Source organism: Heliangelus exortis, chromosome 3 (genome assembly GCF_036169615.1).
Source record: "Heliangelus exortis chromosome 3, bHelExo1.hap1, whole genome shotgun sequence".
Lineage (NCBI taxonomy): Eukaryota > Metazoa > Chordata > Aves > Apodiformes > Trochilidae > Heliangelus > Heliangelus exortis.
In genome coordinates, this window is record NC_092424.1 from 14,920,046 (window position 1) to 14,946,955 (window position 26,910).

At 34.2% G+C, this 26,910-nt stretch overlaps 1 protein-coding gene across 2 annotated transcripts in view; it reads right to left on the minus strand.

The window, feature by feature from the left end:
- Positions 1 to 26,910, minus strand: part of KIF6 (kinesin family member 6) — a 152,619-nt gene that overhangs the window by 70,081 nt on the left and 55,628 nt on the right. For both annotated transcript variants that reach the window (XM_071739374.1, XM_071739373.1), the window contains exons 11-13: positions 18,904 to 19,009; positions 18,053 to 18,188; positions 15,793 to 16,005 (exon numbers count right to left, since the gene is read on the minus strand). In XM_071739374.1, the coding sequence (XP_071595475.1) occupies positions 15,793 to 16,005; positions 18,053 to 18,188; positions 18,904 to 19,009 (455 nt within the window). The remainder of the gene's footprint in view (positions 1 to 15,792; positions 16,006 to 18,052; positions 18,189 to 18,903; positions 19,010 to 26,910) is intronic.

Here is a 26,910-nt window from a genome sequence, read left to right on the forward strand (position 1 = left end):
GCACTTATGCTGAACAGTTATTTCATACTATTTTTATTATATAAAGAAACTATCAGTTTGGAAAAAAAATGTATTACATTTATGACTATATCTAGAGTCTGATCATTTGGGTAAAATTCTTTTCAGAGGCTTTTAGGGGTGATCTTTCCTTTACCCTGTAACATCCCTCTTTACACTTTCTTTCCTAAAGTCCACATTTTGCAAAAAAAGCAGATTCCAGGAAATGAAGTTACTTGTTTGGATACAGCTGCCAAACCCACTTCCTGTACGCACTTGGCAGGAATGTTTGGGTAAAAAAAGCCTTATGACATTTTTCAATCCAACCAAGATGGGCATTCCATTCAGCCACACAAAATCTCAATTTAGCTCCAGAATCGCATGCCAGTGTTATATATTTGACTGCCTAAAGTATGACAGTCCAGTAATAATAAACGCAATTTTACATTTGTCAGGGAAAATAGCTTCAAACAGGTTCCAATCAACAGGCACACCAACTATTTCATCCATGACCTGATATTATTCCAGCTTTGGTATTTTGCTCTCTTCTCTTTGGACTGCCCAGCATGTGAATGAACTGTGAAGAGTAACTTATGACAATGCTGTAAAGAGACCTTTGATTGGGACATGTCATGATACAGTCATTGCTAGGTTTGCATTGACAGTATTTATGCCTCAATCAGTAGTAGATGGAAAAGGAAAATTTTATGAGAAAGCATCTATAGCAAACACCTTGGCTGCTGTAACAGTGAAGCATCAAAGACATGACAGTCATCAGATGAACTGAAGAAGCTGTCAATGACTTAATCTTATTTTGTTGGGCTTTTGAAGAGGTGTTCAAAGAAGAGGCCTTGAGGTGTTTTGAAGAGGCCTTGCCCTGTGCAAACTTATCATGACACAGTTAGGTGTCTGACTGTAACAATGTAATTGTTCTAAACATAGTGATTAAAAATATCTATAATGGAAAAAGCAACCTGTTAGTAATCTGTCTGCTTTGACTACAGACCCACTTATTTACTTTAAAGGTTGAAAAATTTGCCAGAGAGATCACAATTAGCTATACAGCTGGGTAAAATTGTAACTTACTTCAATACCCCCGGAAGTTAATGATGCTCCAGCTCTCAGGATTCCAGAACCAAGCCCTTGGTTCTTTTTGGAGGTAATGGATGAATTAAGGCAAACAAGCAGCCACTTCCCAATTACTGTTTTTGTTTTATTGTACACATAATTTCAAAATACACTTTAGCATCTCTTGTCTCTACCTAATTTTCATTCAATAACTCTCTTGGGTTCACATTTCATTCACTAGTAACTCTGATCTTCCTTCCCCCCCACTCACAGCCTCTCTTGTTCCTCTTCTCATTCTCAACTTCATCAGGAATACATCCTAAGCAACACATCTCTCTGTCCTTTTCTGCCCTATTAATGAAAACAAACTTGCAATCCAACCCTGACCTTTCCTTTTTATGCCTTTCACATGAATGTTCTCCTCCCACTCTTTAGATAGGGAAGTGTGAGGCACCAGAACTATTGTAATATCAATTGATGCCACTGTCTACTCCTACTACATTTTCATGGCAGCCACAGAATTTTTACAAGAAAGACAAAAAGAAATATTCAGAAATACATTTCCTACTTGTAACCAGCACATGGTAACTTAATGTATTCCACCAAACAGATCAAATGAATTCCTGACATTGGAATAAAAAAGCACAGAATCAGAGCCTCCCTCAGGTGCTTTAGACATTATCACAGAAATTTGAAATCCTGCATTAAAGGTAATTTACTCCGAAGTACAAGAAAAGACAAAATTTTGCTTTTTTCACCTAAATAGAAACTCGATAATTTAATATTGGAAACAACAGTGAACAAATGAACTCACAGCATAATAGAAATATATGTCTTCTTCTTACAGTTGGCACTCTACAACTGATTCCCTCCTTCCAAAATCTGGAGAAAAGCAGACTTGGAACAGTGTGGAAGTCTGATATGAGAAAGCTTTGGGGCACCTCATGAGGAGGCCAACAGAGAAGACACTTGAGAAACTATGACCTGACCACAGATCTTCCTTTTGTAACAGATGCAACTTCTAGTAGTCTTAAGAATGCAGGCCCCAAATGACTTACATTTCTAGCCCAAGGGCTTAATTTCAAAAATGTCTGCAAAGAAGAAACACTGAAGAACTGTGCCGTTGCATATACACAGAGACCACTTCTATTTAACAGGCAGGCAGTGACTTTTTACACCAGGTTCAGTTTCTAAACAGTTTAAAGTTCTAGCTTTCAAAAGAGTACAATACAGGGTCAAACCTAGGGCAACAAAAGCTGAAAGAGTATAGCAAAATCCCTCTTCATTCAGTGCTTGTCAGTCATAGATTAAACTACATTTATTTATATTCTAAACTCAAATGAGTTCAGAGTGTAAAAACCTACAAAACCCACTAGTGACAAGCTTCATCTTCAAGAGTGGTACTCTACCCTCAGAGCAGTTCTTCCCATTGTTCCCACAGTGCTGCATAATAATTAATGGACTGAAGCAGGTGTGTTAATTCCTGCTTAAGTTTCAATCTCAAAGAAGTTTATGTCACAATTTTTAATCAAAACCAAGCAGTTTGTATACAATATACAGTCCTAACAGAAATCCATTTTGTAAGTATTCAGAAATCAATATCATGGCTTTTTTACTCTGAAAAAGACCTTAGTTATTTATATCCAGCTTTATTTAATATTAAATTCAGTCAAAGACAAACCTAAGTACAACACACGAGAGCAACCTGCAACAGTTTATAAGGGAAGTTAGGTATGGGAAAGAGATCCTTTTGACTTGACATTGCCTCTTAAAACAGGATAAATGAAAGTTCTAATTCCCAAAGTGTCAAAGCATTAAAGGAACTTCCAATACATGATTAGGTCCAACTGACATAACAGGCAAATAACAACATGCTAATATTTACTTCCTCAGAGATTAAAAGAGCATCAGTGCTTTACAGAAGCCCTGACAATAAATCTCCAATGATACAATGAATCTTGTGACTGCCTTGGAACTATTCACTATTCACTATTACCCCTTTTCTGATTAACCTTCTTAGCTTTATTGGCTATGCCCTCGATCTCTAGACCCCCACAAGAGTGGGACACTAGATGCCTTTTGCTACCCTCTTTAAGACATGGATGTTTTGATCATCAGGCCTTGATAAGGCAGAAGTTGTTGTGACCTAAAAATAAGCACGTAAAAAATTTCCAGATACATGTCAAAATACCTACCATTTTCAACAGGCACATGGCCCTTCAGAAACCAGGAGGGGACTGCCAACATACATAAGTAGAATTAACACAGCAACTGGAAGCTGGAAGAAATATTAAACTTTTTGTTTCAGCACTTAAATTAAAAGATAAGTAGTAGACATCAACAAGAAAACAAACTGAACCACAAGTTATCAAACACCAGTCTATGCTGGGGTTTCATACCTTCTTGTGAAGTATCTGACCTTGGAAGTGATGCACGGATTTCTAACACTTTTATGTGCATGAGGGGATGCTCATGTCTTGACAGCAGCACAGGAACATGTCCTTACAACATCTACATCTAAGTACTATTTTGATATACTGTCATTATTTATCTCAGGAAAGCCTCACAGGAAAAAAGAGCTATTTCCGTCATTCAGAAGTTGAAAGTGACAAAGACTTCATATGAGACAAAGACTTCATATCAAAAGAAAAATAAAACAATTCTCTAGTACAGCACAGCTTTCTCTCCTCCGTCAATACTACAAGAGAAAGTTTAGAAATTCCTCATAAAAAGAAAAGATGGTAGGAAAAAAGTTACACAAACTGGTAACGTAGTTTAAATATAAAGGCCTCTAATGAGAGACAGACAAACAAATTTGCAGAATACATGAGAAAACTCATCCATCAGTATTAACATAAAGCCCTGAATAATATCTTAGGGTATATTTTCTTATTGCTTGTCCACTGAAAGCAAATTCATCATAATATATTATTTAATTTTAATTTTATTCTTGGTGAAAACAGATACACATACATTTTCAAAAACATAAATCCTATTTTCAAGAAAATATCACTTTATCACTTGGACATATTCTGGATAATGTCTCTGTATTATAAAGGCAGTGTTTTTGAGAGAGAATCAGTACCTATTTCAACCTTTTTATATCACTTTCATTGACATTTTAGATGCAACTACTTTATATGCATTTGATAGAACATAGCTTGCAAGTATATTCTTTTTTAAAATCCTTGTAAATGCAAAAGGAAAAAACAAGCCTGAAAATGTCAGCTAAACACATTAGAAAGCATAAACTAGTAAGAGATTACAGTTGAAATGCTCCAGCTCTTCATTAAAATATGCTGCATGAGTCTGCCTTTAAGGAGAGCATAAATTAGATACATACATTCTCTAAAGGATGCCATGATATCAGTCTCACTTTTACAGTGAAAACTTTTAAGGCCAAAGATTTAGTAATCTTGAACTACTGGTATGATAAACCAGACTACCTTTGTATTTATTCTCTATATTGAGACATAAATATGGAGAAACTGCTTGGATTTAAGTAATAAGCAAAAGAGAGACAGTGTCTTCTTAATATGGTGTGCAACTATGTGTTTTAAAGTTAATCTCTCTATTCAGACTTCTGGGAAAATTTATTTTTAGGGCCAGCATAATGAACTGAAGTTCTTAAAGGCTTTTATCTCTAGGTAATACAAAGTTTAAAATGGCAGCAGAAAGCAATAGTTATATGGTAACAAACAGGCAGAATGAAAAAACACTGCAGAAAGTTTCAGACACGACATCCATCATTAACAGCATTAGATTTTCAGGCTACTTTTCTACAGTAGCTTTGCCTAGCTCTGAGCTTCAAAATACAATTTTTGAGCTGATCATTATTTGAAGGAATTACAGAATTACAGTAGACACTGAAAACACTAAGATAGCAAGAGTAACTTCAGCAACATGAAGAGGGAGCAGCAGTTCAGGGGTCAGGAAATGACCAAATGGAAGAGACTTGTGATTATAAGACTCAGAATACAATAAAGGAAAAGAGTGAGAATTACTAATTATAGAAAATTATTGGAAACTACTTTGATTATTAGACATCTAGAAAAGACCATAAAAGATGAAATTTAGTTTTATTTGGATGTGGGTCTAGTAAAACTATGTGGAAAAGCAGGTTGGGGGATCACACTGGGATTAAGACTATTTGTACAAGTATTTGCGATAGCAACATTAAAACCAAAAAAAAAAAAAATCTTTGAGCAAGTGTTTTGCTAAACAGTCATTAAATGACTCACAGAAATCCTATGATCAGGAAAAAATCCAGGAAAAATGCTAAGGGAGAGAAGATTAATCATAAGCACTGCAATACAGAAGAATAGTAGCTTACAACTTTGTCCTGACTAGCTTCCACCATTCACTGTATCAGTCAGGTATCAGTGCTTTTAAGAACTGGAATTCCTGCTAAATGCTTACCAAGATTAAATAGTTTCTTTAGCCTTCTTCTTTCCTTCTGCTACAGGAAAGTGGCCATACTTACATGCATCTCAGGGAGCCTTCCTCACAAGTTTACAAAGTGCCACTTGAACTCTTTGTATAAATCTGTGTACTCAGTCCAACCTTCAAATTCACCTTAAAGAAGTGTTAGACCAGCTCCTACTTGCACCTACAAATAAAGAGACTAAAGACTTTTTTGATGTACTCCAGAGTATGTCAGTCATGGATCTGTAAGACCAGCCTTATAATGAAAACTTTTCTTTAATGAGAGCTTTTACCTGACCTAGAAGCAGAAGCTACTAAGCTTACTGTGTCACATAATGGAAAGCTGAATATTGCCTCAGCTCTACTTGTATATCTCACCTCCAGTAATTTGTTTACTCTCTTCTCTCACACAAAAGTCAATAATGGGCCAAATTATCTTAAATTAACCTAAATATTACATACCCTCTTGCTAACATAACATTATTTAAAAGGCATGTTTCTGAACTTACAACAGTGGCTGAAAATTAACAAATCAAAGGCAAGTTACTAAACAGATGTTCCAGAGTTGTAACTGTATGAGTCAAAAAGGCAGTCTATCAGGCATCGTTACACTGCACAAAGTTTGGTTTTTTTCAGAAAAAGCATCCAAAACTTAAGAGCCCATTCTCCCTGAGGTAAAAAGTCATTGCTCCATCAACTTCAATGGAAAAATTGCATAGTAATGAAAGCACAGAATTGGCCTGAAACACCTGTATGAAACTTACCTTAATGTGTTAAATGTACTACAGATATCAGGAAAAAGCAGGGCTCTGTGGGATATTTACAATAACGTCTAGTTTGGTTTTACATTGAAATTACTAAGATTAGTCCCTCAAGACTAATCTGTTTCTGGTACGAACTGGATGTGAAAAGGCACTTTTCTAGATTAAATACGGAAACAAAAGCAAAACAGAACTCTAGAGTATTCTATTATTTAACAGAATTAGCAGTATCTGCACAGAAATGTCTAAAGATTTGGCTAATAGGAAGACTTTCTAAAGTTCTATATTACCTGTCTGAATACACACTGATAAAAGGCACTGTAGGCTCTTGAGACTGATGTTGAGAGCCATAACAATATGAAAGAAGTTTCACTGATACATTTGCCAAACCTGACAGTCATACACAAAGAAATGTAATCACCCTTCAAGTATGCAGAAACTTCCAGAAGCATTTTTGACCTCTAAAATATCAAGTCAAAGAGCTTCAATAACAAGAAACAAAAACATCTTTAAGGAGTTAGTCCAAAGGATCCAATAGCATTTTTAGACAGCCAAAATATGGCTAATGAATCAGGAAGCCTGAAACATTTGAAATAGTAGAGAACTTCAATAGAACACTAGGTTACATCTCAGCAGACCAGTCTGGGTAAGAGAACAGTACACCAGCATAAAAATACTGGAAAGTTTCCCTACCTAAATAGACTCAGGAGGAGGGCAGTAAAAATTGCCAAAAGCATCTTTAACAAGCTTCCAAATACACATTCCACATCAGAAGAGATTCCCTGCTAAGAAGTGGAAAGAAAGACATGATAGGCATCTTAGAAAAACCAGAAATCATTTGTAAAATTAAATAAATGTGGAGAAAGAAAAAGCTGTTGATGGTCATATAAGTGGTAAGTGGTTTTACGTAACAGTATTTTCAATATACAATAATTAAGATTCAACGTCTTGAAAAATTAATTAAAGTGCTGTAATGAACCACTCCCCAGTCTCATTTAATCCTTCAAACTTACAAAATCTGCCTTTGATGCTGCAAATTGAGATCTAGCTCCAAGACACAAATTCTGGGCTTCATCTCCTAAAAATAACTCTGTGTTCATATTTATAAACACTTAGTTAAGATGACAAAAATCTTGATACACTGGGATTTATCATGGAATACCAATTACAAGAGCTCACTTAACTTTGGATCTTACAGCATGTATTTATGTTTCTTCTTAACAAAGAATACTCATCTGTTGTTGCTTACATAGAGCCTCATATTTCTTAACACATTTGTTTTTTTCGAATGTTCACTCATCTTAGTGAGTTTGGTTCAAAGTCCTCACTCATGCAAAACTCACAATGGATTCACTGAATTCTAAAAAAAAAAAAGCTCTTGGAAGCAGTGCAGATGGAAGAGTAGATTCTGGAAAAATCCCCCCCAAAAAACCCAAAAAACAAACAGCAGAAGTTAATCAAGTTTTCTATAAATTCTCAGTTAGTCTTATTAGTATTTACTGCAATCAATGTACTTCTAAAGAGAGCAATTTTCTTCTAGAAACTAATTTGAATTCTAAGTTTTTAATTTTTGTTCATTTCACAAGATTAAAAAAGGAAATCAAACTATCATCTTTAAGTCAGAGATACAAAATTATAAAAGTACACGACAAATTCAAAAATTCCCACAATTACATGCTACAAAACACATGCCTGAAGATAATCAGGCCTTGATAGTTGTGTGGAACCTTAGCAATAAATGTTTTATCTGGTGATATGTAATACCACAAAATAGCTTTAACCTATGAGAAGTCAATTTCTGGAAATTTGTTCAAAAGCATATGCTGTCTGCTAGCATTTGATGAATTTATTTGAAGGCCTTTTTAAAATACCTCAGTCTTAATCAGTGAAGACTTACACTTTTTGCTTGGTCCTTAAACTTTGCAATGATGAAAAATTTATTGTAGGAAATAATCACTGTACATCATAGAAAATCATTTCATGCTTCAAAAATTAGGAAATCACTGACTTATTTTAAATATTAGTTACAAAAGTTAAACAGTAGCAATGAAATATTCCCTACATCTTACTAAGTGATGGTAGAAATTCAGCTGGAGATCTACTGGAATATGAACTTTTTTTTCAGTAAACAAAATGTAGCACATCTTTTCTGACTCATGAGTAAGATCAATAGTAAGTCTGAAGAATACCCAATGAGCTCTTCTGCTTACCAAACAGAAATAAAATAGGAACACCTGCTTGTTGACAAAGGATCTGTCATGAACACAGGGCCAAGGTAATCCCAAAGCATTATGGACACAGAAGACTCGGAGAAACATACACGTTTTCTGAACACTTACTTTTTCTGGACAGTTGAGACCTGCCTTTTCCTGAACTGAATGACACAGAAGAGATTCTGCTGGAAAACCTCAGTAAATCCTTTCCATTAGGAAGCTTTCTCTGGGTTTTCCAACAATAGAAAGAAGCTTTTTCCCAAATTATTACATAAATATATAAAACAGCCAAGATAAATATTTTGAGAAGTCTTGATACAAGATAAAAATATTTAGCTTTCAGAATTGAGCAGTTGGTGTGTTATCATCACTGTATTCATAATCACCATCTATTTATAAAATCCATCTCTCACCTTTTATTTTAAAGTCTGCTTGGCAGTTCTTCAGTAGGAATGCTCTTTTTTTGCACATGCTTGCATAGAGCCCAGCAAAAAGTGATCATAAATGCTGAACGGGATACAAAACAGGTAAGTTCTTCAAGAAACTCTCAAGAACAGTCACACCTTTTCCATGAAAGATAAAGTAAATGGCTAAAATTGGTCAAAATGTGACCTTAATAAAATCTTTCGAGAGAGCAAAACAACCCCTCTCAAGGCCACCAGAATATAAAACTATTTGAAGCTATTAGTAAGATACATTGTGTTCTCTGAATGCCACAATTTTCACACAGTTCTCTGGTAACCAAACTGTTTATATTTATGAAGAAAAACAAATCCAGCAGGACAAAAAATGGTATCATATATCTCTTACACTGACAGAGTTATGAGAGAAGCAAGCAGCAGTCTGAGACTTACTTCAAACTAAGATGTATATGTACAGATGTGATATGATGAAAGTAAAACACAACATGCTTATCACTCCAGTGAAATACATAATGAGGTCTGATTTTTTATTGTCTTGCCAGGTTCATTCATGCTTTGATTTATCCTGAAACTGCTGATTTCTAATTACTGAAACCATCTCCTATGAAAGATTATATGTAGTGCTACATTTGAATTTGGACTTCACATACAATATCTGCATCAGAGATGAATTATGAATAAAACTAAAGCTGAAGTTGAGACTTTATGATGAAATAAATTATTGTATTAAAAATGAAATAATTGAAGCATTTGTAAAGATAACATTATTATGCCAATAACTTATCTTTGCATTTGCTGGAATGCTTTTCTGAAACACAAATTAAGAGCCAGAGAGTTATGGTTGTTTCAGATTTCTGGGAGACATTATGATGCAATAAATAAAAGCTGCTACTGAGTATGTCAGAGTGTTTTGCTCACTATTACTCAGGTAGTTATAGGCTTTTAAGCTAGAATGTTCTGTGATTAAAATCAGTATTGAAAAGTAAGACCTCTTCTTTCATGGTGTAACACCTGGACTAAGATAAAAAGTTCTGGTCCGGAGACTCTGAGCTAACTGTATTACACAAGCTGTGAAAGCTCCTCACTGGTGGGAGCTGCCCTGCCAAAAAGTCAGCTGCACGCAGCCTTTCACTGCTTCCAGGCAGCTCACCTACCACCCCCTCCTAAAAGGAGCCCTGTGGGTTCCAAGAAAAACACATCTGTCAGCAAACAAACTGGTCTAATTTTTAGCTGAAGAATTCAATGCTATGTAAACAAATGTCATAAGTGAAAGCTAGGGCATTGCTAGGACACTTCACTTGTGGATTCTGCTCTAATCATCAAGGACAGCATCCTAATTCAGACTGTATGATACATTGAAAAAAGCCCTAGACATAACAGAGCAACAATTCACATGTCCAGTTTCAGTTGTTCTCATTAGGATTGCCACTGGTATCAAACCTTGTGGTTGACAGCATTTTACTAAGGATGTCAGTTTGAATACAAACCCTGATATTTAAACAAGCAGCTAAACACATATCTGTTCAGAAACAAACAAACAAACAAAGGAAAACAAAAAACAAAAAAGAAAAAACATTTAACATTAAATCAATTTAGAGCTTACCGTTTATTAGTTGTTGGAAAATATAATACAATGGTGCCCAGTGACCCACTTGGAAATCAAATCTGGGGTGTAGGATTTGTTTCTCTCTATGTTTGTGCAGTTCTTAGCACCAAAGGCTGCTATTTGGAGTTTCAGATACAGAGGAGGTGGGGAAAAGATAAAATGTCCAGAAAGGTAAATATTACAATACATCAAGTCTTTGCAGACCTATTATATTTACTCAATTTCTTTGGAAAAAGTATACACATTTAATGCAGATTGGACTAAAAAAATTAGTCACAGGCTTGTCTACATAGACATGTGCAGTTGCAGCAATAACTCATTCACCTTCCAAGTCAGCCTGCTTGGGGAAAAATTTGGTCCAGGAGTCATTTTACGGTTGTGAGGAACTTAAGATAATTTTCCTCTTAACACAACTTATTATGTTAACTCAGTAGTTAAACAGAATGGCTACACTTCTCCTGCTTAAGTCAGTGCCTGGATAGGCTAGAGTAGAAACATGATTACCTATATCTTTACATGCAGAAATGGCCCTAGATCAAATGGGAAAAAATAGTAAAAAAAAGTTTTACTATACAGAGACAGCAGTTCTATGAGATAATACATTTTTTTTTTCGATACAGAGACAGAAACATTGTAAATATGTTGACAAGGCTGCCTGTATTATTATCATTAGCCTACTTTTCATAAATATAGCAGCATAAATGACCGATGGCTTTTCTGATGGCTTGGGATACAGGTGAGTTATGAAGCAAAAGCAGTAGCAAATCTAGCATGAAAGCAACAGAATTAAATTATTCCATTTTATATCACATAACTGTAAAGATCTGTTTCTGGGCAAAGAAATGTTAAAGCTAAAGAACTCAGCATCTGCAAAATAAATGAAAGGTCCTAAGATTTATTTTAAGAAAATAAATATTCACTAGACTCTCTCACAACTATTTAGCTAAACTAAGTATTTTTCTCCTTTCTGCTGATTTCCTGGTTTGACTTCCTAGTTTAATTGTTTCCAGATAAGAAAATGAGATAGGAAAATGGAAAATAGATTTAGAGATGTGACTAGAGACACTAGAAATACCACTTTACATCCCATGAAATCAGTCTGATTGTAGAGATGAAGAAACAAGAAAGCTTGCAAAGTAACTAAACTGTTAAAATAGTTAACGTGTAGTTTACATATTCATTAAAATCTTAAATGATGTAAAATATACAAAGTGTTTAAATGATGAAAAATAGTTGTAATAGTACACTAAAAGTTCTACTTGGCTATTGTACCCTGGCTCGGGTGAAAGCCCTTTCACACATCTTTAGCAAATCATTAGTGCCTGTAGACAAGACAATGTATCTATACAGTTCAGATAGATTTTGAAAGCAATAGATAAGTTCATAATTACTGATATTATTTGCAGGTTTGCAGTATCTGAAAAATTAGGCTCTTTGCTTAAGAGACAATGATGCCTCACTTCCACTTTTCTTCTATTTGATGAAATGTCAGGACAGAATGCGAAGTCAGGCCATCATCTCATCTTTTTCTGAAATACCAGTGCAGAGTGCAGGAGATCAAGTTCAACAGTCTACTGATTTGAGCTGACAAAAGCTTTGTGTTATGAAGACTTTATTATTATTTAGTTATTACTATTATGACACCATAAATTCTGGCAAAATTCTTCCTATAAAATTAGAAGGAGCATGATAAATAGGAAAAGTAGGAAGCAAAGGGATTTCCTCCACAACTAAGTAACTGGCAATGCAGACACAATATGGAAGAGCATTCTACACAGAAACAGGAAGAGGTATAGGAAAGGAATCACCAAAAAAATTTGATTTAGGAGATGAATTAAAACCTAAAACACACAGGCACTTCCATAAGGTGACAGATATAAGATCAGTCTAGCCTGGTATCCTGTATATTAAGTGGCAGCAATTAATAATTAATACTTAATACCACCTTCTGGAGTGCATGGTACAGTATTGCTGTATTTTGGCTGACATAAGTTTCTGGAATTTCTTTAGTAGCCATATGAAATGAAAAGTGCAAGACAGTATTAGTAATAGTTATCAGTTCTATGAGAGATCATTCCTAACTCTTCCAAAGACCATTTCATACTTCTACAATGGTCCCCATTGAACTTTTCCACTATTTCATAAGCCTCTGCAGTCAGTTGACAATTTCATTGGTGCAGTAGGCCCATTGCTGTCTAAAACATCATGATGAGAAACTTATTAAATCCATACAGTAATTTGAAGGTTAAAAGGAAAACCTTAAGTCAAAATATGTATTTGGTAGATATCGGAGTATCAAAACTATATATTTGCAACTGACTTACTTTGCTGTGTAAATTGGCTATTATGCTTTTCACCAGATGGTGTTCTTTCAAGACATTTCTCTTCATTATTAGACAGAACAAATGGCATTGATAAAGGATGAAGCATACAAAGATGTCCAGGTCCGAGTCCAATAGGAAAGCGAGTGATATCCTATCCTCAGCAGAGCTGAGAGTTTTTGGTTGCCAAGGAATGTACTAATGTATCTTTGCACTGTATTTTTGCATTAGAATAAATTAGAAAAGTATTAATAACCAGTTGAGGCTTTATGGTACTTTGCAGCTAAGGATGCCAAACCAGTAACCTGCGTATGAAGAAAGTGGAATGCTTCATATGGACACAGTCTTTTACATCATGCCATGTTGATCTGTAATTAATAGTTCAATTATTTATATTTTTCCATCATGACATAGACTGCTTGTCCTAGTAGCAGAATTCTTTTTACTGACATTGACTCTTAGAACTTTTCTATTTTGCTATATTTTTTTTTCTTTAGTCCTCTGGCATTATTATAACAATTACTGCATGCTCTTAAATGATTGTTTTATTTTTCTTAGATCTGGGTGATTATCCATTCTGGTATTTTACATATTATTTTAGAATCTCAAATACAATTTAAAAATCTCTAATGTAATTTTAAAGACTGCAGTAAAGCTCTAATAGTTCTAAAAAAATATTTCAGCTTCATTGAAGTCCTTCTCCTGTAGCAAACTTTATATCTGATATGATGTGGTTTTGTATACTATGAATAAGTACACACCAAGATCTTTCTCAACATTTTCTGATGAGCTGTCTGCATATGTTTACAAATGTTTTATAGTGAATTTTTTGTAAAAATGTCCCTTGTTACCACAAAGAATCACACTGAAAAACCTGTAAGCTGATTTGAAAAAGAGATCTTTAGTCTACAAGGATTTTGAATATAAATTTTAGTTGAAATATGAAGATAAATAATGAAGCTGGTTAGTTTCAGAACTTTAAGTAATAAAACAAGAGTAAAATAAAGTTATTTATATATAAACAAGAATATACTGTCATTTTCAGAGACACAAAAGCAGAAGTGCCTGAACACTCAGTTATGTTCTTGTGAAAACAACTGCTCTCCTGAGGCTGAGTTTAAGCATGCTGGCAAAAAAATACACGTTGTATTATTAATGATGTTTCAGCTACATTTTTACATCTGCCATTCTAAGTATTCCCTGAGGACAATAATGCAAGCACTATAAGGAATAACATTTAAAGCACTATCACTGTAACAAATATACATTACAGAAGATGAAGTAAGATAGAGCAAGTCCAACATTACTGGATTAGTCTTGTAGCACAATGTCAGGCCACTCTAAGAGGAGTGCAGACATACAAGGCCACCTAAAATAGTCCAAAAATAAACAGCCCCCCCCCCCGCCCCAGATCTTTTATTTATCTGTAACCCTCAAGCAGTATGATTGAAAAGTTAAAAAATAAAATAATTTTAAGTGAACCTAAGGCAGTACTTGCATGTTCACACTTAGCATGTTGGTTATTGAGGACCTAGTGGCTTTCATGTCCATACGGAAAGACACAGGATGCCAGAACCTGGCCCAAAACTGATTCAAAAGAGGATGGTAAAGACTGTGTTTCCAGCTACTTTAAGAATAAAAAAATCACATAAAGTGCAATCTAATCATATAGAAAAAGTCTCCTCTCAAACGTTACTGCTGTCTCATTCCAGATAGATGTGCTCCTTATCTGAGTGGGATGGGAATCAATTACATTTACTTTAATTTATTCTTTAACCAAAGAGAATACTTCATCACTGTGGCAGATTTCCTGTGCAAACCACCTGTCCCAAGTAATTTTTTTTTTCAGTCAAGAGTATTTAATATGCTCACCTAATGAATTTTACAAAACAGACATCTCTATTAGAATAAGGTATGAAAACAATACATGGGCTTTACTAAAAGAGATAAAAACCATTTACTAGTTGTGGACACACAATACTCATCTGCTGATGAAGGCACTGCACATGATAAAAAGGTGTTGAGTGTGTTAGCTATCCTAAATAAATGCATTATTTACTAATTCAATGCTAGCTTGTTTGCAAACTATATGAATTAGTAAACCATTACAGAAACCATGAAAATATATATTTTTAAAATACATCAGCACAAGAATTTTCACTTTGTTCAGACTTTCTAAGGTCTTGCTCCAGAAAGGTATTGTTTAATTAAAGATACTCACACATACAAAAGAGAGCTATTTGTAACTTCTGAAATGAAGACCTCAGCTCACTTAACCACATAAATTTTTCATTTTTTTTTTTTTTAACAGTAGAAATAATCACCATGGCTTATTAAAAATGCTAAATATAACCCAAATATCTAAAGTGCATAACATAAAAAGAAGTCTTAGAGATAATAACAAAAATTTTTGTGTTTGCAAGCCGGTAACAGAGCTAGAAGCATAAATAATGAAATTTCATTTTAATTTAATATAAGATTTCTGTCCTAGGCTGGAAGATTTTAAAAAGGGTTAAAATTATTTTCGGTGTTTAAGAATTAATAATGCCTGAACAAAAGTTCTCCCAATATCTGCAGTTCCAGTTTAGATTTTTTAAAAATAAAATCAGTATTTTCAAATCTTTCAGGGAAAAAAAAGTATTATTTCCCAGTGTTTTTTAAGGAAAGATGCTCAAAAAGTCCTTTGCTGAAAATTGACTCAAACATTCAAGGGCCTGCGACTGAATTCATACCCTGGTTTTGTAGGACAGTTCAACAGAATAACCACATCAGTTTGTAAAAGCCATCAGCATCTCGAGAGGGCAAGAGGGTTATACATTTAAATTCCAACATTTATGGACACGGAATTAGCACAAAATGGATGACATGGAAAATAGAACTTTCTTGTTCTGGTACACATTTGAATGATATGCTGTAAATCAGACTCTAATAGTCTAGTAACTCATTAACTCGGTAACTTATTTAATTAATTACACTGACCTGTTTGTCTGGAAAGCAATGGTAGTCTATGCACTGCAGAGTTGAAATATTTTGCCTCTTTCAGATTAAAACTGCTAGATGGGCTTTGACTTTCTTCCAGCTTTGTAGAAAGAGACTGATCCAAGACTGCTGTACCAGAAGAGGCAGCATTAAGCTGGAAAAGAGCATCTTGAGCTTTCCTTTTTTCTTTTTTTAGCATATTTACCAGTATATCTGCAAGACAAATTAAGGAAATCAGTAAGGACCTCTTTTTTATAAACTAATCATCATGTTTGTCCCCCAGATATTTCTTTTTCCAAGTGGAACAATTCACATGGAAGTCTACATGTGAATTTGGAGTTGGGTGGGCATATCCTTTGTACTCATAGTCAACCCCCTTAGTTTTTCCAAACAGCAGATTCATTTTTACAAAACTGTAACAAAATCACAATTTTGGATCCTATTGAATCACATCTTGATTAAAGCAGTTAGAGACAACCAGGACTGAAAACTCTAGCATCACGTTGCCATTGTGTGACATTCCCTTTTTCATTTTTTAAACTCTGTAATAAGCAACAATTACAAGCAAATGAAAACACTCTTAGACTTACAGGTAGCCTGGCAAATGCATGAAATCTGTAAGCTTTTTGCACTAATAAGGTTTACTGAAATGTAGAACAGATCTTTGAGAAATTTCTTCCAATAGCACTATGTATTTTCTGTGAGTCTATTTGGTATAAATATATATTACCTAATAGCTTATAGAGAAATTACAATGAAAATCCTATGTACAATCAGCCTAAACCACAGGAGTCCAGTGATATGGTTTTTTTATATGCTATTAATTTTAAATTTTATGAATGAACAGAAGAAAATCTAAGTAGTCTTTGGGGAATATTATTAACTGGACTAGGTAGTAATAATAAAACACTTTACAATTCAATTGTTATCATAGCCCTGAGCTACCATAGGCAAGAAGGATCTCCTAGTTTGACTGAAGAGTTTCCTTCCCGGTTTACTTCCCACCACTTCACCACATTAGAGGTGTTATTAATTTTCTAATTATGATGTACAGTCACTTAGTGGCTGCAGACCCTGTAAATCACTTTGGGTTCAAAGTTTTTATTTTTATATTCTTACTATATAAATCTAATATGGATTTACAAAAGTTTGTACTTGTACCCCTGCAAATAAAGCTGCAAACATCTACTAACCACAAGTGCATTTCATAGATAAGTTCTGATTTTTTTCATTATCAATGTCATACACAGGAAATAATTTATTTCAGGAAGAAGTGTTTCTGGTAATACAGATCTTAAAATTAACATGAATTTTTAAGATGAATGGTAGTTAGCATTATAGCTAAATGCTGAAAAAAACATCTTGTCTTCTGTAACAAAGCAGAAATAGAGACACTTTCCTGCCACCTCATGTCAGATTGGTAGTATGTTACACCTTGATATAAAATGCCATTCTCATCTGATTTATAAAATTCATCTGGAACTGCTGAGCAAAAAGAATGCAACTGAGTTTGCCCATTGAAAACATATCTTCTACCTATAAACTCAAACCCAAAACAACTCAGTTCCCTGCAATATCCAAGTTTACCCACAAAAAAAGCCACAAAACTAGGGACAGAGTTTTCCAGTCTGCCCATAGTTCTGTCAACCTGCTAAAAATAACTCCCATCCATGGTGCAAGAGTGCAGCCACGCATTTGTTTCTGGGAAGCAGTGAAACTGACAAAACATATATGAGAGTTACAGCATTTTGATATGCAAAAAGTTTCACCTTTAATGTAAATTTCAAAGTTGCATGTAAAGAGTGCAAATTTTATATTTATTCTAAAGGCAAATAGCACACTAGTCCCCAGAGCAGCACTCAAATTGGCTAAAAATAACACTACATTAACAGAAAATTTTATTCTTTGTAAGGTAATAAATAGGTCCTTATATAGGATCAGTTTTCCATTCTAAAAAAAAATTGGTTTAATGTGCTTGTGTAGAGTGTTTTAGGTGTGGCCTCATCCAGGGTACTTGGATCTTGTCTGGACCATTCTAAAGCATGGATCCAGGATTTTGGTTTGGCTCAAAATTGAAATAGAAGCAAGTGCATGGAAGTCCTGACACATATTTGTTGGGAATTGAGTAACTGCTTTAACACAGTGGGGTCAATACAGAGAATTGCCTTCTGTACAGCTAATGACTATCTCACACATAAAAAAAAGACCTTTGTAGCCAGATCAGATCAAACCCAAATGCATTTTTCCTCATAAAGGATACTGATTTCATTGTCTCTTTGCAGCAGAAGCTCCTTCAGTTTTTTCAGTTCTTCTGCTTCTTTGTCAGTGTCTTTTTCTTCAGAGGGATGCTGTGAGAGCAGTTTTCTATCAGACATCTTTGGATGATTCAATAGTTGCTATTAGGAGAAACAAAGCAGAATCTTTTAAGTTTACTCCAGCAAACTTACTCAGACTTTATAACTGTGTTGTAAAATGTAAAGCTTTTCTAGACTCTTGAGAAAACAAAATCACACCACTTGACTGTCAAGTCATGTGCGTTGAGCCAAGTGTGGGGCAAGCTGTATTTAAGCTTTCACCATTAACAATGTAAATAGAACCTAATTATTCAAAGACAACAAATTAAGATCTGGAATATATAAATTATTATATTGGAAAATGAAAGCCCAACATACAGGAAAGCATATATAACCTTCTATTGCTTTTCCTATTACTTTCACTAGTTTTTCCTAGTTGAAATGTATTTTCTCAATGATTTAGAAGGGCTTATAACGTCATCAGGAGAGGTAGAGTAACAGATACAAGAACATGGTGGTTTTACTCATTATTTTTCTCTCTTTCAACATGGTCTGTCCAAAATAAAGCCTTTGCAGTGCAGGGAATAAGATGGATATATCTATCCATATACAAATAATATGTCTGTGCTGCAGCTTCCAGTGCTCTCTCACATTTTACTGCATGCTGAGATCCTTGCTGAGGTTTCCAAAAACCACCGCTGAATCTTCCCAACTAAACTTCAAAATTCTATCAGCCCTCCCTGCACTTCACACTTAAATTGTTTTATCCTTTCCCAATGCCTCTCAACTGTATTGCATTGATATTTACAAGGAATACCTTGACACGAATGAAGCAATACTTGATCTTCCGCATGTCAGCACCAACATCCAGAGTGCTATCAGGATCATTATCTTCAAGAAAGGTTTCAATTAATTCATCCAACCTGAAAATATATAGCATTTTTACAGAAAAATCACAGGTAATTCTTAGCTGAATACTGTGCAGGATTTACCAAGCTAACTGATACTAGCAAACCATTTTCCTTCAAGGTCCATGGAATTGCAATGTATTTTTGTTCCTGATGCTAAAACTGAGATGTGATACTGGAGATTTTAGAACTCCATATTAGAACATACTCACACACGCTAAGGAATAGTTTTAGAGCTAAAAACATATAAGAAGGAATCTTTTCTTTGTCTCATTTTGTAACCTTCTTTGCTTCTACCATCGCATAACTGAAAAGATCTAAAAGAGCTAAAGCTGCTGTTTCCTTTCTCTTACATCACATGTAATGTGTTCAGCATTCTTGAAAAAACACAACAGCCCAATTAATTTTTTGTGTCCCAAGGATTATACAGATGCCAAAAGAAGACTGGAGCACCAGAAGACAGTCCAGTTGGAAAAAGCAGAACGTAAATCAGAAGTTATAAATACATTCAGACTCTTTGCCAGTTTTAGGAAACAGTAGAATCTTCAGTATATTTTTAGATAAATTTTTAAAATTTCATCTTTAGAACCAGAACAAGAGATCAACCTAGACTACAAACTATAAATAACAACAAAAAGTCTAGTAATAACTCTCACTCACTGGAGCAGAAACCTGAATAAAGAGACAGTCTCTATACTATCATCTGAAGATCAAGATCAGGAACTCTATTTCATGCTGGAGAGATGGAGAGACCTTTGTGAAAATACTTTGACTGCAGTCTTCCCACTGCTCAGCTTAGAAAGTCAAAGTGCACTCAGCCTGATGGAAAAAAGGAACGGTGGAAACTGTTTAATTAACCAAAATTCAACAGAAATCTAATCATGGGGCTAGCTACAAACAGAGAATTGAAAATTACTGAATTGCTTACAAGTCTTAATTGCTTCAGTGGAAATATGCAGCATGTATCTTTATTTCAGAATTCGATACTCTTTTAATGTAAGATGGTAAATTAAAGTTATTTAAATTTGAGATGTTTTTGTAATATTGTTGAGTACCTCACAAAAGACTACATTAATCTGAAATAGAAGTACTTAGCCACAAGATACTTCCACTGAAAATAGCAAACATATAAAAAAACCCTAATATTATATTTTTAGAAATGCTACAAATGCAACAATCTGTGTAGAAACAAATATTAAACGAATAGTCTTTTATTTGTTGTAGTTAATAATCTGAACAAGCCAGCTGCTGTATTCTTCATCATTTTTTCTTCCTAGAGCTCTCAATAATATCTCCATGCAGAATTTGTGCTGATCAAATTTGGAGCATGGATAACCATAGCTAATTCACAACAGGAAAAATCTTTAAAATCAATGTCAGTTCCTTCTGACTTCTGGAGATCCAAAATTATTCCTTTTTTTTCATCTTCTCTTCTATATGAAGTAAATTATAGACCATGAAATATCCATTATTTAATGTTATCACAGTAGATGAAGCCTAAAAAGGGTTTTTTCATACATCTTCATACTTCCTTTTAGGATTGTGAAGTTCTGCCCTAAGAATAGAAGGCCTGACATACTATTAAGAGCAAATGTGTGCTGAAGGTTATTGCCAGAACCCTGCTGTATCAGGAAGAATAGCTTTCCCAACAGAAATTCCCCGAAGGAGGAAGAATATGAAAGTATAAAACAAAGACCCATTTTCTGTGAAAACCAGCAGTAAACAAAGAATGGGGTTTTGTTTCCCAGTCATCGAAAAAAAAAAAAAAAAGAAAAAGAAAGAAAACCAGAAAACATGAGTAAAGAATTCCACACACACACAAAATAATTTTTAAATGTAAAGGTCACATAATTACATCATTTATGAGATTAATTTAAAACTCATTTTGATAGTCATCTTATAAATATTAATGTAGTACAAAAAAGAAAAGTGCTGATCCAGGTGAGTTTGAATCATGATACCAGACTGAAAACAAACACAAGCTTGACACAGTACGAGTCTGCTCTTATGCTGATGCTGGGAAGAAAACTCACAGAAAATCAGTCATAATCAGTTTGGATGGAAACATCTTCACCAGTGCTCTCTGGTTAGTGACTGTGAATCAGTCCTGAAGTGATTTGGCATTACCCACTTTTCTTTTTTTTTTTTCAAATACTGTAAACACATGCTGTACTGAAGCTCACAGACAGCTTTTGTATTATCAACTTTAGTTCTTTTCTGTTATTTTCCATTCTTCAGAAATTCCTTTTTAATGAAGCCTGCTTACCATTTACACAACACATAAATCACAAAGCTTTCTATCCAGATTACTTTAGATTCCATGCAATTTGTCTGATAGCCCAACTCCAGACTGATTAGATCCCTGAGCTACTTCAGTTTTATCCATTGATTAAGACTTCTGTCTTTTGAAAAAATATACCTCTGAATCAGTCATGTTTGCCTGAACCAGAATGCAAATTCCACAGCTGAAGTGCATCAGAAAAGCACTCCCAGCCAACTGAGAGTATGTTTTTAAAGTTTAGATCTCTCAATAGCATGCAGGATGCATGGCCTAAAAACAAAGATTTGGAAGGACTCCTTTTGACCTTGCTTTATGTGCCATGATTTATTTCTGGGAGAGCTTGCCTTTTAACCCCTGATAACTGACACTGTGTATTTTGTATCAACATCAAGTTGGCTTAAAGAACAATTAATTGTGTGTGTCAGCTATGAACTCTGTGACAACCAAAATGGAAATCCAATTTTATGAAAAATGTGCTGCAAACAAACAAGCTACGGAAACATTTGAGGTGATCTGAGAGACTGCATCAATTAAAGAAGTTTGCTTACTTACACTTTTGCAGTAGCTTTCTTATTGGCAATATACTTCATGTGAATTTTTTGTGTTATAATTTTGAAAATTATTTTTATGTTTAATAATGATGTCTGTGTTGTTAAAAACCAGTAACTCTACATCTCCATGCACTTATTTACCTAAAAATGAACCACAGCTGGAGCAGAATTGCCATTGTATTTAATAGGAGCTACCCACACTAAGTCAGCTTCAAGTGTGCATCACGATGGGAAGAAAATGGAAATTCTAAGCTGCAAATTTTATCAATAATGTTATGGAAGACAGGAGAGAAAAGGGAAGGTATCTCCAGGCATTTTTGCTAATGGCATGGCAAAGAAGAAAAAGTATGCACAACACATCCAACCTCTCTTTGAGAAAAGCTGTGAGACAGTACTGATGGGCAGTGGACAGGACAGCAATTCCCTAACACATAATTGACATATATAGAGGATAAAGCTCTGTTCTGCATCCAGCAGTGACTGCATAACTTCTAATTTAACAGAAGTGGGTTTGATTCTGGGTGAAGTAATAAAGTTGAATAAATAATGGAACTGGCTATCTAAGCCTTTGAACAATTTCCACAGTAGATATTAATTAGTTTTATTAACATAGCCCTAGAATAGGCTGCATTGATTTGGTCCAGAAAAATAAAAGCAGTAAGTCCTTGTCTTCTACTTTAACAGTCTGGAAGATTTTTTACACTTTTTTTTCACTTTAAATAAATATACAATGCTCAACTGAAAAAAGAAATCTATTACAGGACAATAAAGACAAAGATCTCCTTTCAACTACTGATTGCAATGGTATGAGAAACTCTATAAACACATTACACTGAGTTGTTTACATGTGTACATATGAGGAAGTCAAGCAATAATCAAGTTGCATACTTCAAATTTGCTGTGAGGTTCAGTTTCATCCTGTAAGCTGAAAATGCATTCTAGGCCAGTCTGTATGTACTCACAGTACAGTGAGTTAGTGAGTTACACAACTGGAAAGTGAAATGATGCTTCCCTCAGAGATTCCCCTAGGTAGCTGCTAAAAATAACTGTGAGGGAAAAAAAAAACCAACAAACCAAGAAAAAAACCAACCACAATATTCTTGATGAGGTAAAGATATAAAAGTAGATATGCAGGAGATTTGATAAAATATAGAAATCTTTATTTTATTGCAGACTTCTTCCCAAATTAGGTATTAAAAAAAACCAAAGCAACAAAACCAAGCAAGTTTAGGGATAATTTTATAGTTTCCTCAATTCCCTGTTTTCACAGTAGACCATCCAACAGCAAAAGTCCAGAAATTATCAGTGCCCCATATAATAGCCAGATAATAGAAAATTTAACAAAAATATAGAAATGTAAACCCTAATATTGATTTTTTTAACTGTACAAAAATCTTATTTCCTTTGTTTGTACCTAAATTTATGCACCAATGAAGCGGGCAATTATATCAATTTATTCACAGAATATTGGATTATGTGGAACACGTGGAAAGATATGCACAAATCCAGAATATTTAATCCAAAAACATTTTACATATTGGGACTGATCCTGCAAGATATTAATCTAAACTCCTTAAAAGACTAAGATAGTGAGTTGGAAATTCTCAACAAATACCATTGGAATTGTAGAAAGAAAAGTACTACAAGCCTAAATTATTCTTGAAAACAAATGCTTCAGATTTTCAAAACTGTTCTGCTACTGTAAGTTGAAGGTCTTTAAGATGATTTTAGAGCTTTCTATTATATATTAAAGTTTGGAATACTTGTGGCCTTTGAGCTGGTATACTGAAGTAAATACTGTGTTTCCACAAGCAATTATAATGACCTTTAAACTTTCAGTTCTCTGTGAAGCTTGAATAGAGAGCAATTCTCTTAATTGGTGAAAAAAGATGTGAATAATGTGATTGATACAATAAGAGGAAGTGTCAGAAAAAAAAAAGGCAACACAAAACCAAAGAGTTATAGTAAAAAAAATTAAAATCTAATATTTAGAAATGTAAAAAGAACAGAGGAAGATAGAAAATACAACAATATGGCTAACGATGTATATACATGGACATAAATTGACTTCCATAAATATTGAATGTACCTGGTATTTATTAGTATAATATGAATTGCTGAAATAATATTGGTATAATATGTTTGTTACATCAAATGGTCTTTCTTGAGCTTCTATTCCTAATTATGTAGTATTTTCAGCAGGGCCCAGGTGCTTATAAATAAGTGAGAACAGAACTAAGATAACTCTCCCTTGTTAATGATGAGTGGAAGCAGATTTTTGAATACTGTATTTTGCTAATACAAAAGGCAATTATTAGGATTAAAATGCTGCCTCTTTACACAGCCAAAAGGCCGGCATTCAAAGACATTACCTAAATTCAGGATAGCATGGAACATTTGGGGTTTTTTTCTCAGGTGTATCAAATTCAGTTACTTGAGAGTAAAAATTTTGAAGACAGACCTTCTAATTTTGTAAAGAAATCAAACAGTATCATACTCACAGATGAATGACTGAAATTAAATACTTGCACTGTACAGCAGAGACACCTATACCTCCTACTACAGATAAATTCAATTTTTTTTCTTTTAATTAGGCACAACTGCAAAGCCATTTTTTATACCTCCTTATATAAAGAGATTCTTTTGAATTAGGTGGCTAGAACGTGGCAAACAGATGTAAAGAGTTTCTACAGTTAAAAATCACTCATTCCAATGATGAAAAGCACACAGGTCTAAATCTTTTTATAAGTAAGTCAAGGAGAGATTTGGCATTGACTATAAAAAAGCCAAGATATTGCTTATACAAGGAAAAAAATGCCTTCAGTAAAACTACTCGTGCAAAGGGGTTTTTTGCAAAGAAAAATGTCAAGTAGATTGCAAGTAGATGATTTCCTTCTTTAACAGCATACTATTATAAGAAACCAAAAGCACACACATAAAGAAATGGTACTCACTGCCAGCTATTACTTGTGGTCCTAACAGCAGTCATTTGCTAATCACTAGGGTATATCTAAAAGAAGCAAGAGGAAACAGCCTGTTTATCAATATTTGAAAAGTAAAGATCTCTAAGCAGAAAGTAGCAAGAACTTAAAATAAAGAACACAGGACAAGTATAAAAACTACTCAAGAAAGTCAAAAGCACTCATATGGAGTTCTTTTTAAATACAAAAAGTATTTAATGTGCCAAAAGATGCAAGCAAGTATTTATTGGCACTTTAAGAAGCAACTCAGCTGGCCAAGCATTCAATGAATTTCAGGGAGATTCAAAAAGCTAATACAATCAGACATTTTTTGAACATACGCATTTGGAAATGGCCTAAATAATAAAATTCAGCTAAGCTCTCTTTTCTCCATACACCTTTCTTGAAACCACGTGTATAGTTTTAAATACATAGTATTTGAAGACACAGTATATCTCCTTTGCCAATCTTTGAAAATAACTTTGAATATAGTTTCAATGTAAGAGATGGTCAGTTTAAACTATATATGGGATTTTTTCCCTTCTATTTCTCAGGTCAGTACCTAAGTGCCCTACACAGCCTGTATCAGTCAGCCTACCAATTTCTATAGAGTCTGCAAAACTGTGTTGACATAAGAGAAGGTAATGTGCTTCTGTTTCTTCCACCTTGCAAGTGAAATTGAACACTGACATCAGCAAATAAGAACATTTGCTCTGCTTTGTAAATGAAGCCATTTGTTCAACAGCTTAAGTATGAGTAACTGTTAGAGCTCTGTATTGTACAACAGTGCGATATTGTTAATACCGTGATAGCCTGCAGATGTCACAAGGCTGAAGCTGAAAAATGAAAGACAGAAAGAAGTAATGAGAAATCCAGAACTGGAGCAAGATGTATGACTGTTGAAGTAAAAAATAGAAGCTCCTGTAATAACCTATGTATCTGAAAGAAATAAGGTAAAGCTATTAATAAATTAAAGCACTAAGCCAGTACTTCCGGTCTTGTTCCTAGAGAATTCCAACTGGCAAAGAATCTGGAAGCGTGGGTGCTCTGGAACACAGGACCTGGATTTGAAATCCTGATTTTCTGGGCACACGTTGTAAATTGCTAGTGAGCTCACTTATTAAAAAAAAAAAAAAATCCCAAATGATTCAAACAAAAAAGGACTCTCCTTTTTACTTTTGGCATGCTTCTCACAAAAAAACCCAAACCAACAAAAAACCCACAACCCAGTAACAAAATCATTTCAATGCCATTTAATTATATACAACATCCTTTGATGATGCTGATATAGAATCTCTTCTATTTGAGACATATGATGTTGTTTTCTATATTTTTAAAAAATAGTACAAACTGTTCCTTTCTTTTTTTTTTTTTTCCTAAACAAGAACTAGTTCTTCAGCTCAAAGAAATATTTAAAAATCAGCCCTCTACAGCTGAGGAAGTAGGTGGTAAGATCCAAAGCAAGCAATTTAGATTTTGGAAGAATTTTATGAACTACATTCTGAACCACTTATGTAGTCTAGCTGAATTTTTTATGCTCTGCTTTTTGAATAAACAAGTAGGAGCAGCAGAATTAATTTATGTTTAACATTTATGAGCATAAAATAATTTAAAAAATAAATTACTTAGTAATTTAAATGCTCACCATTTAACACAGAGTTCTGAAGTAAGAATTCCTTACAGCTGTAGTTTCATTCACAGGACTGATAAGTTGTGTTATATTATAATTTATCACTTACAAAAGTCAAGAGCATTCATTTTCCACTTTGCTTAAAACTTGCAGAATCACAGTGTGACATTGTAGTGGTTATGAGGACAACCCACCTCACAGATTGATTTTTCCTTCCACTGAATGAATAACAACTACAAAACCCAGCCCTGAAGACACTTGAAGTGAAGAAAAAACAATAAAGAATGAAGCATAGATTATTCACACTTTTACTTCAGAAACCTATCAATCTCAACTGCATTGAGTACCCCACTGAATTAACTTGGAATGCCCTGAAAGTAAACAAGTGCAATGAAGCTCATTATTGAAAGAAATGTTTGGCATTTCTTGATTTACCAAGACAGGAAACACAAAATATCATTTAACAGTCTTTAAGACCTATTTCCTCCCACATA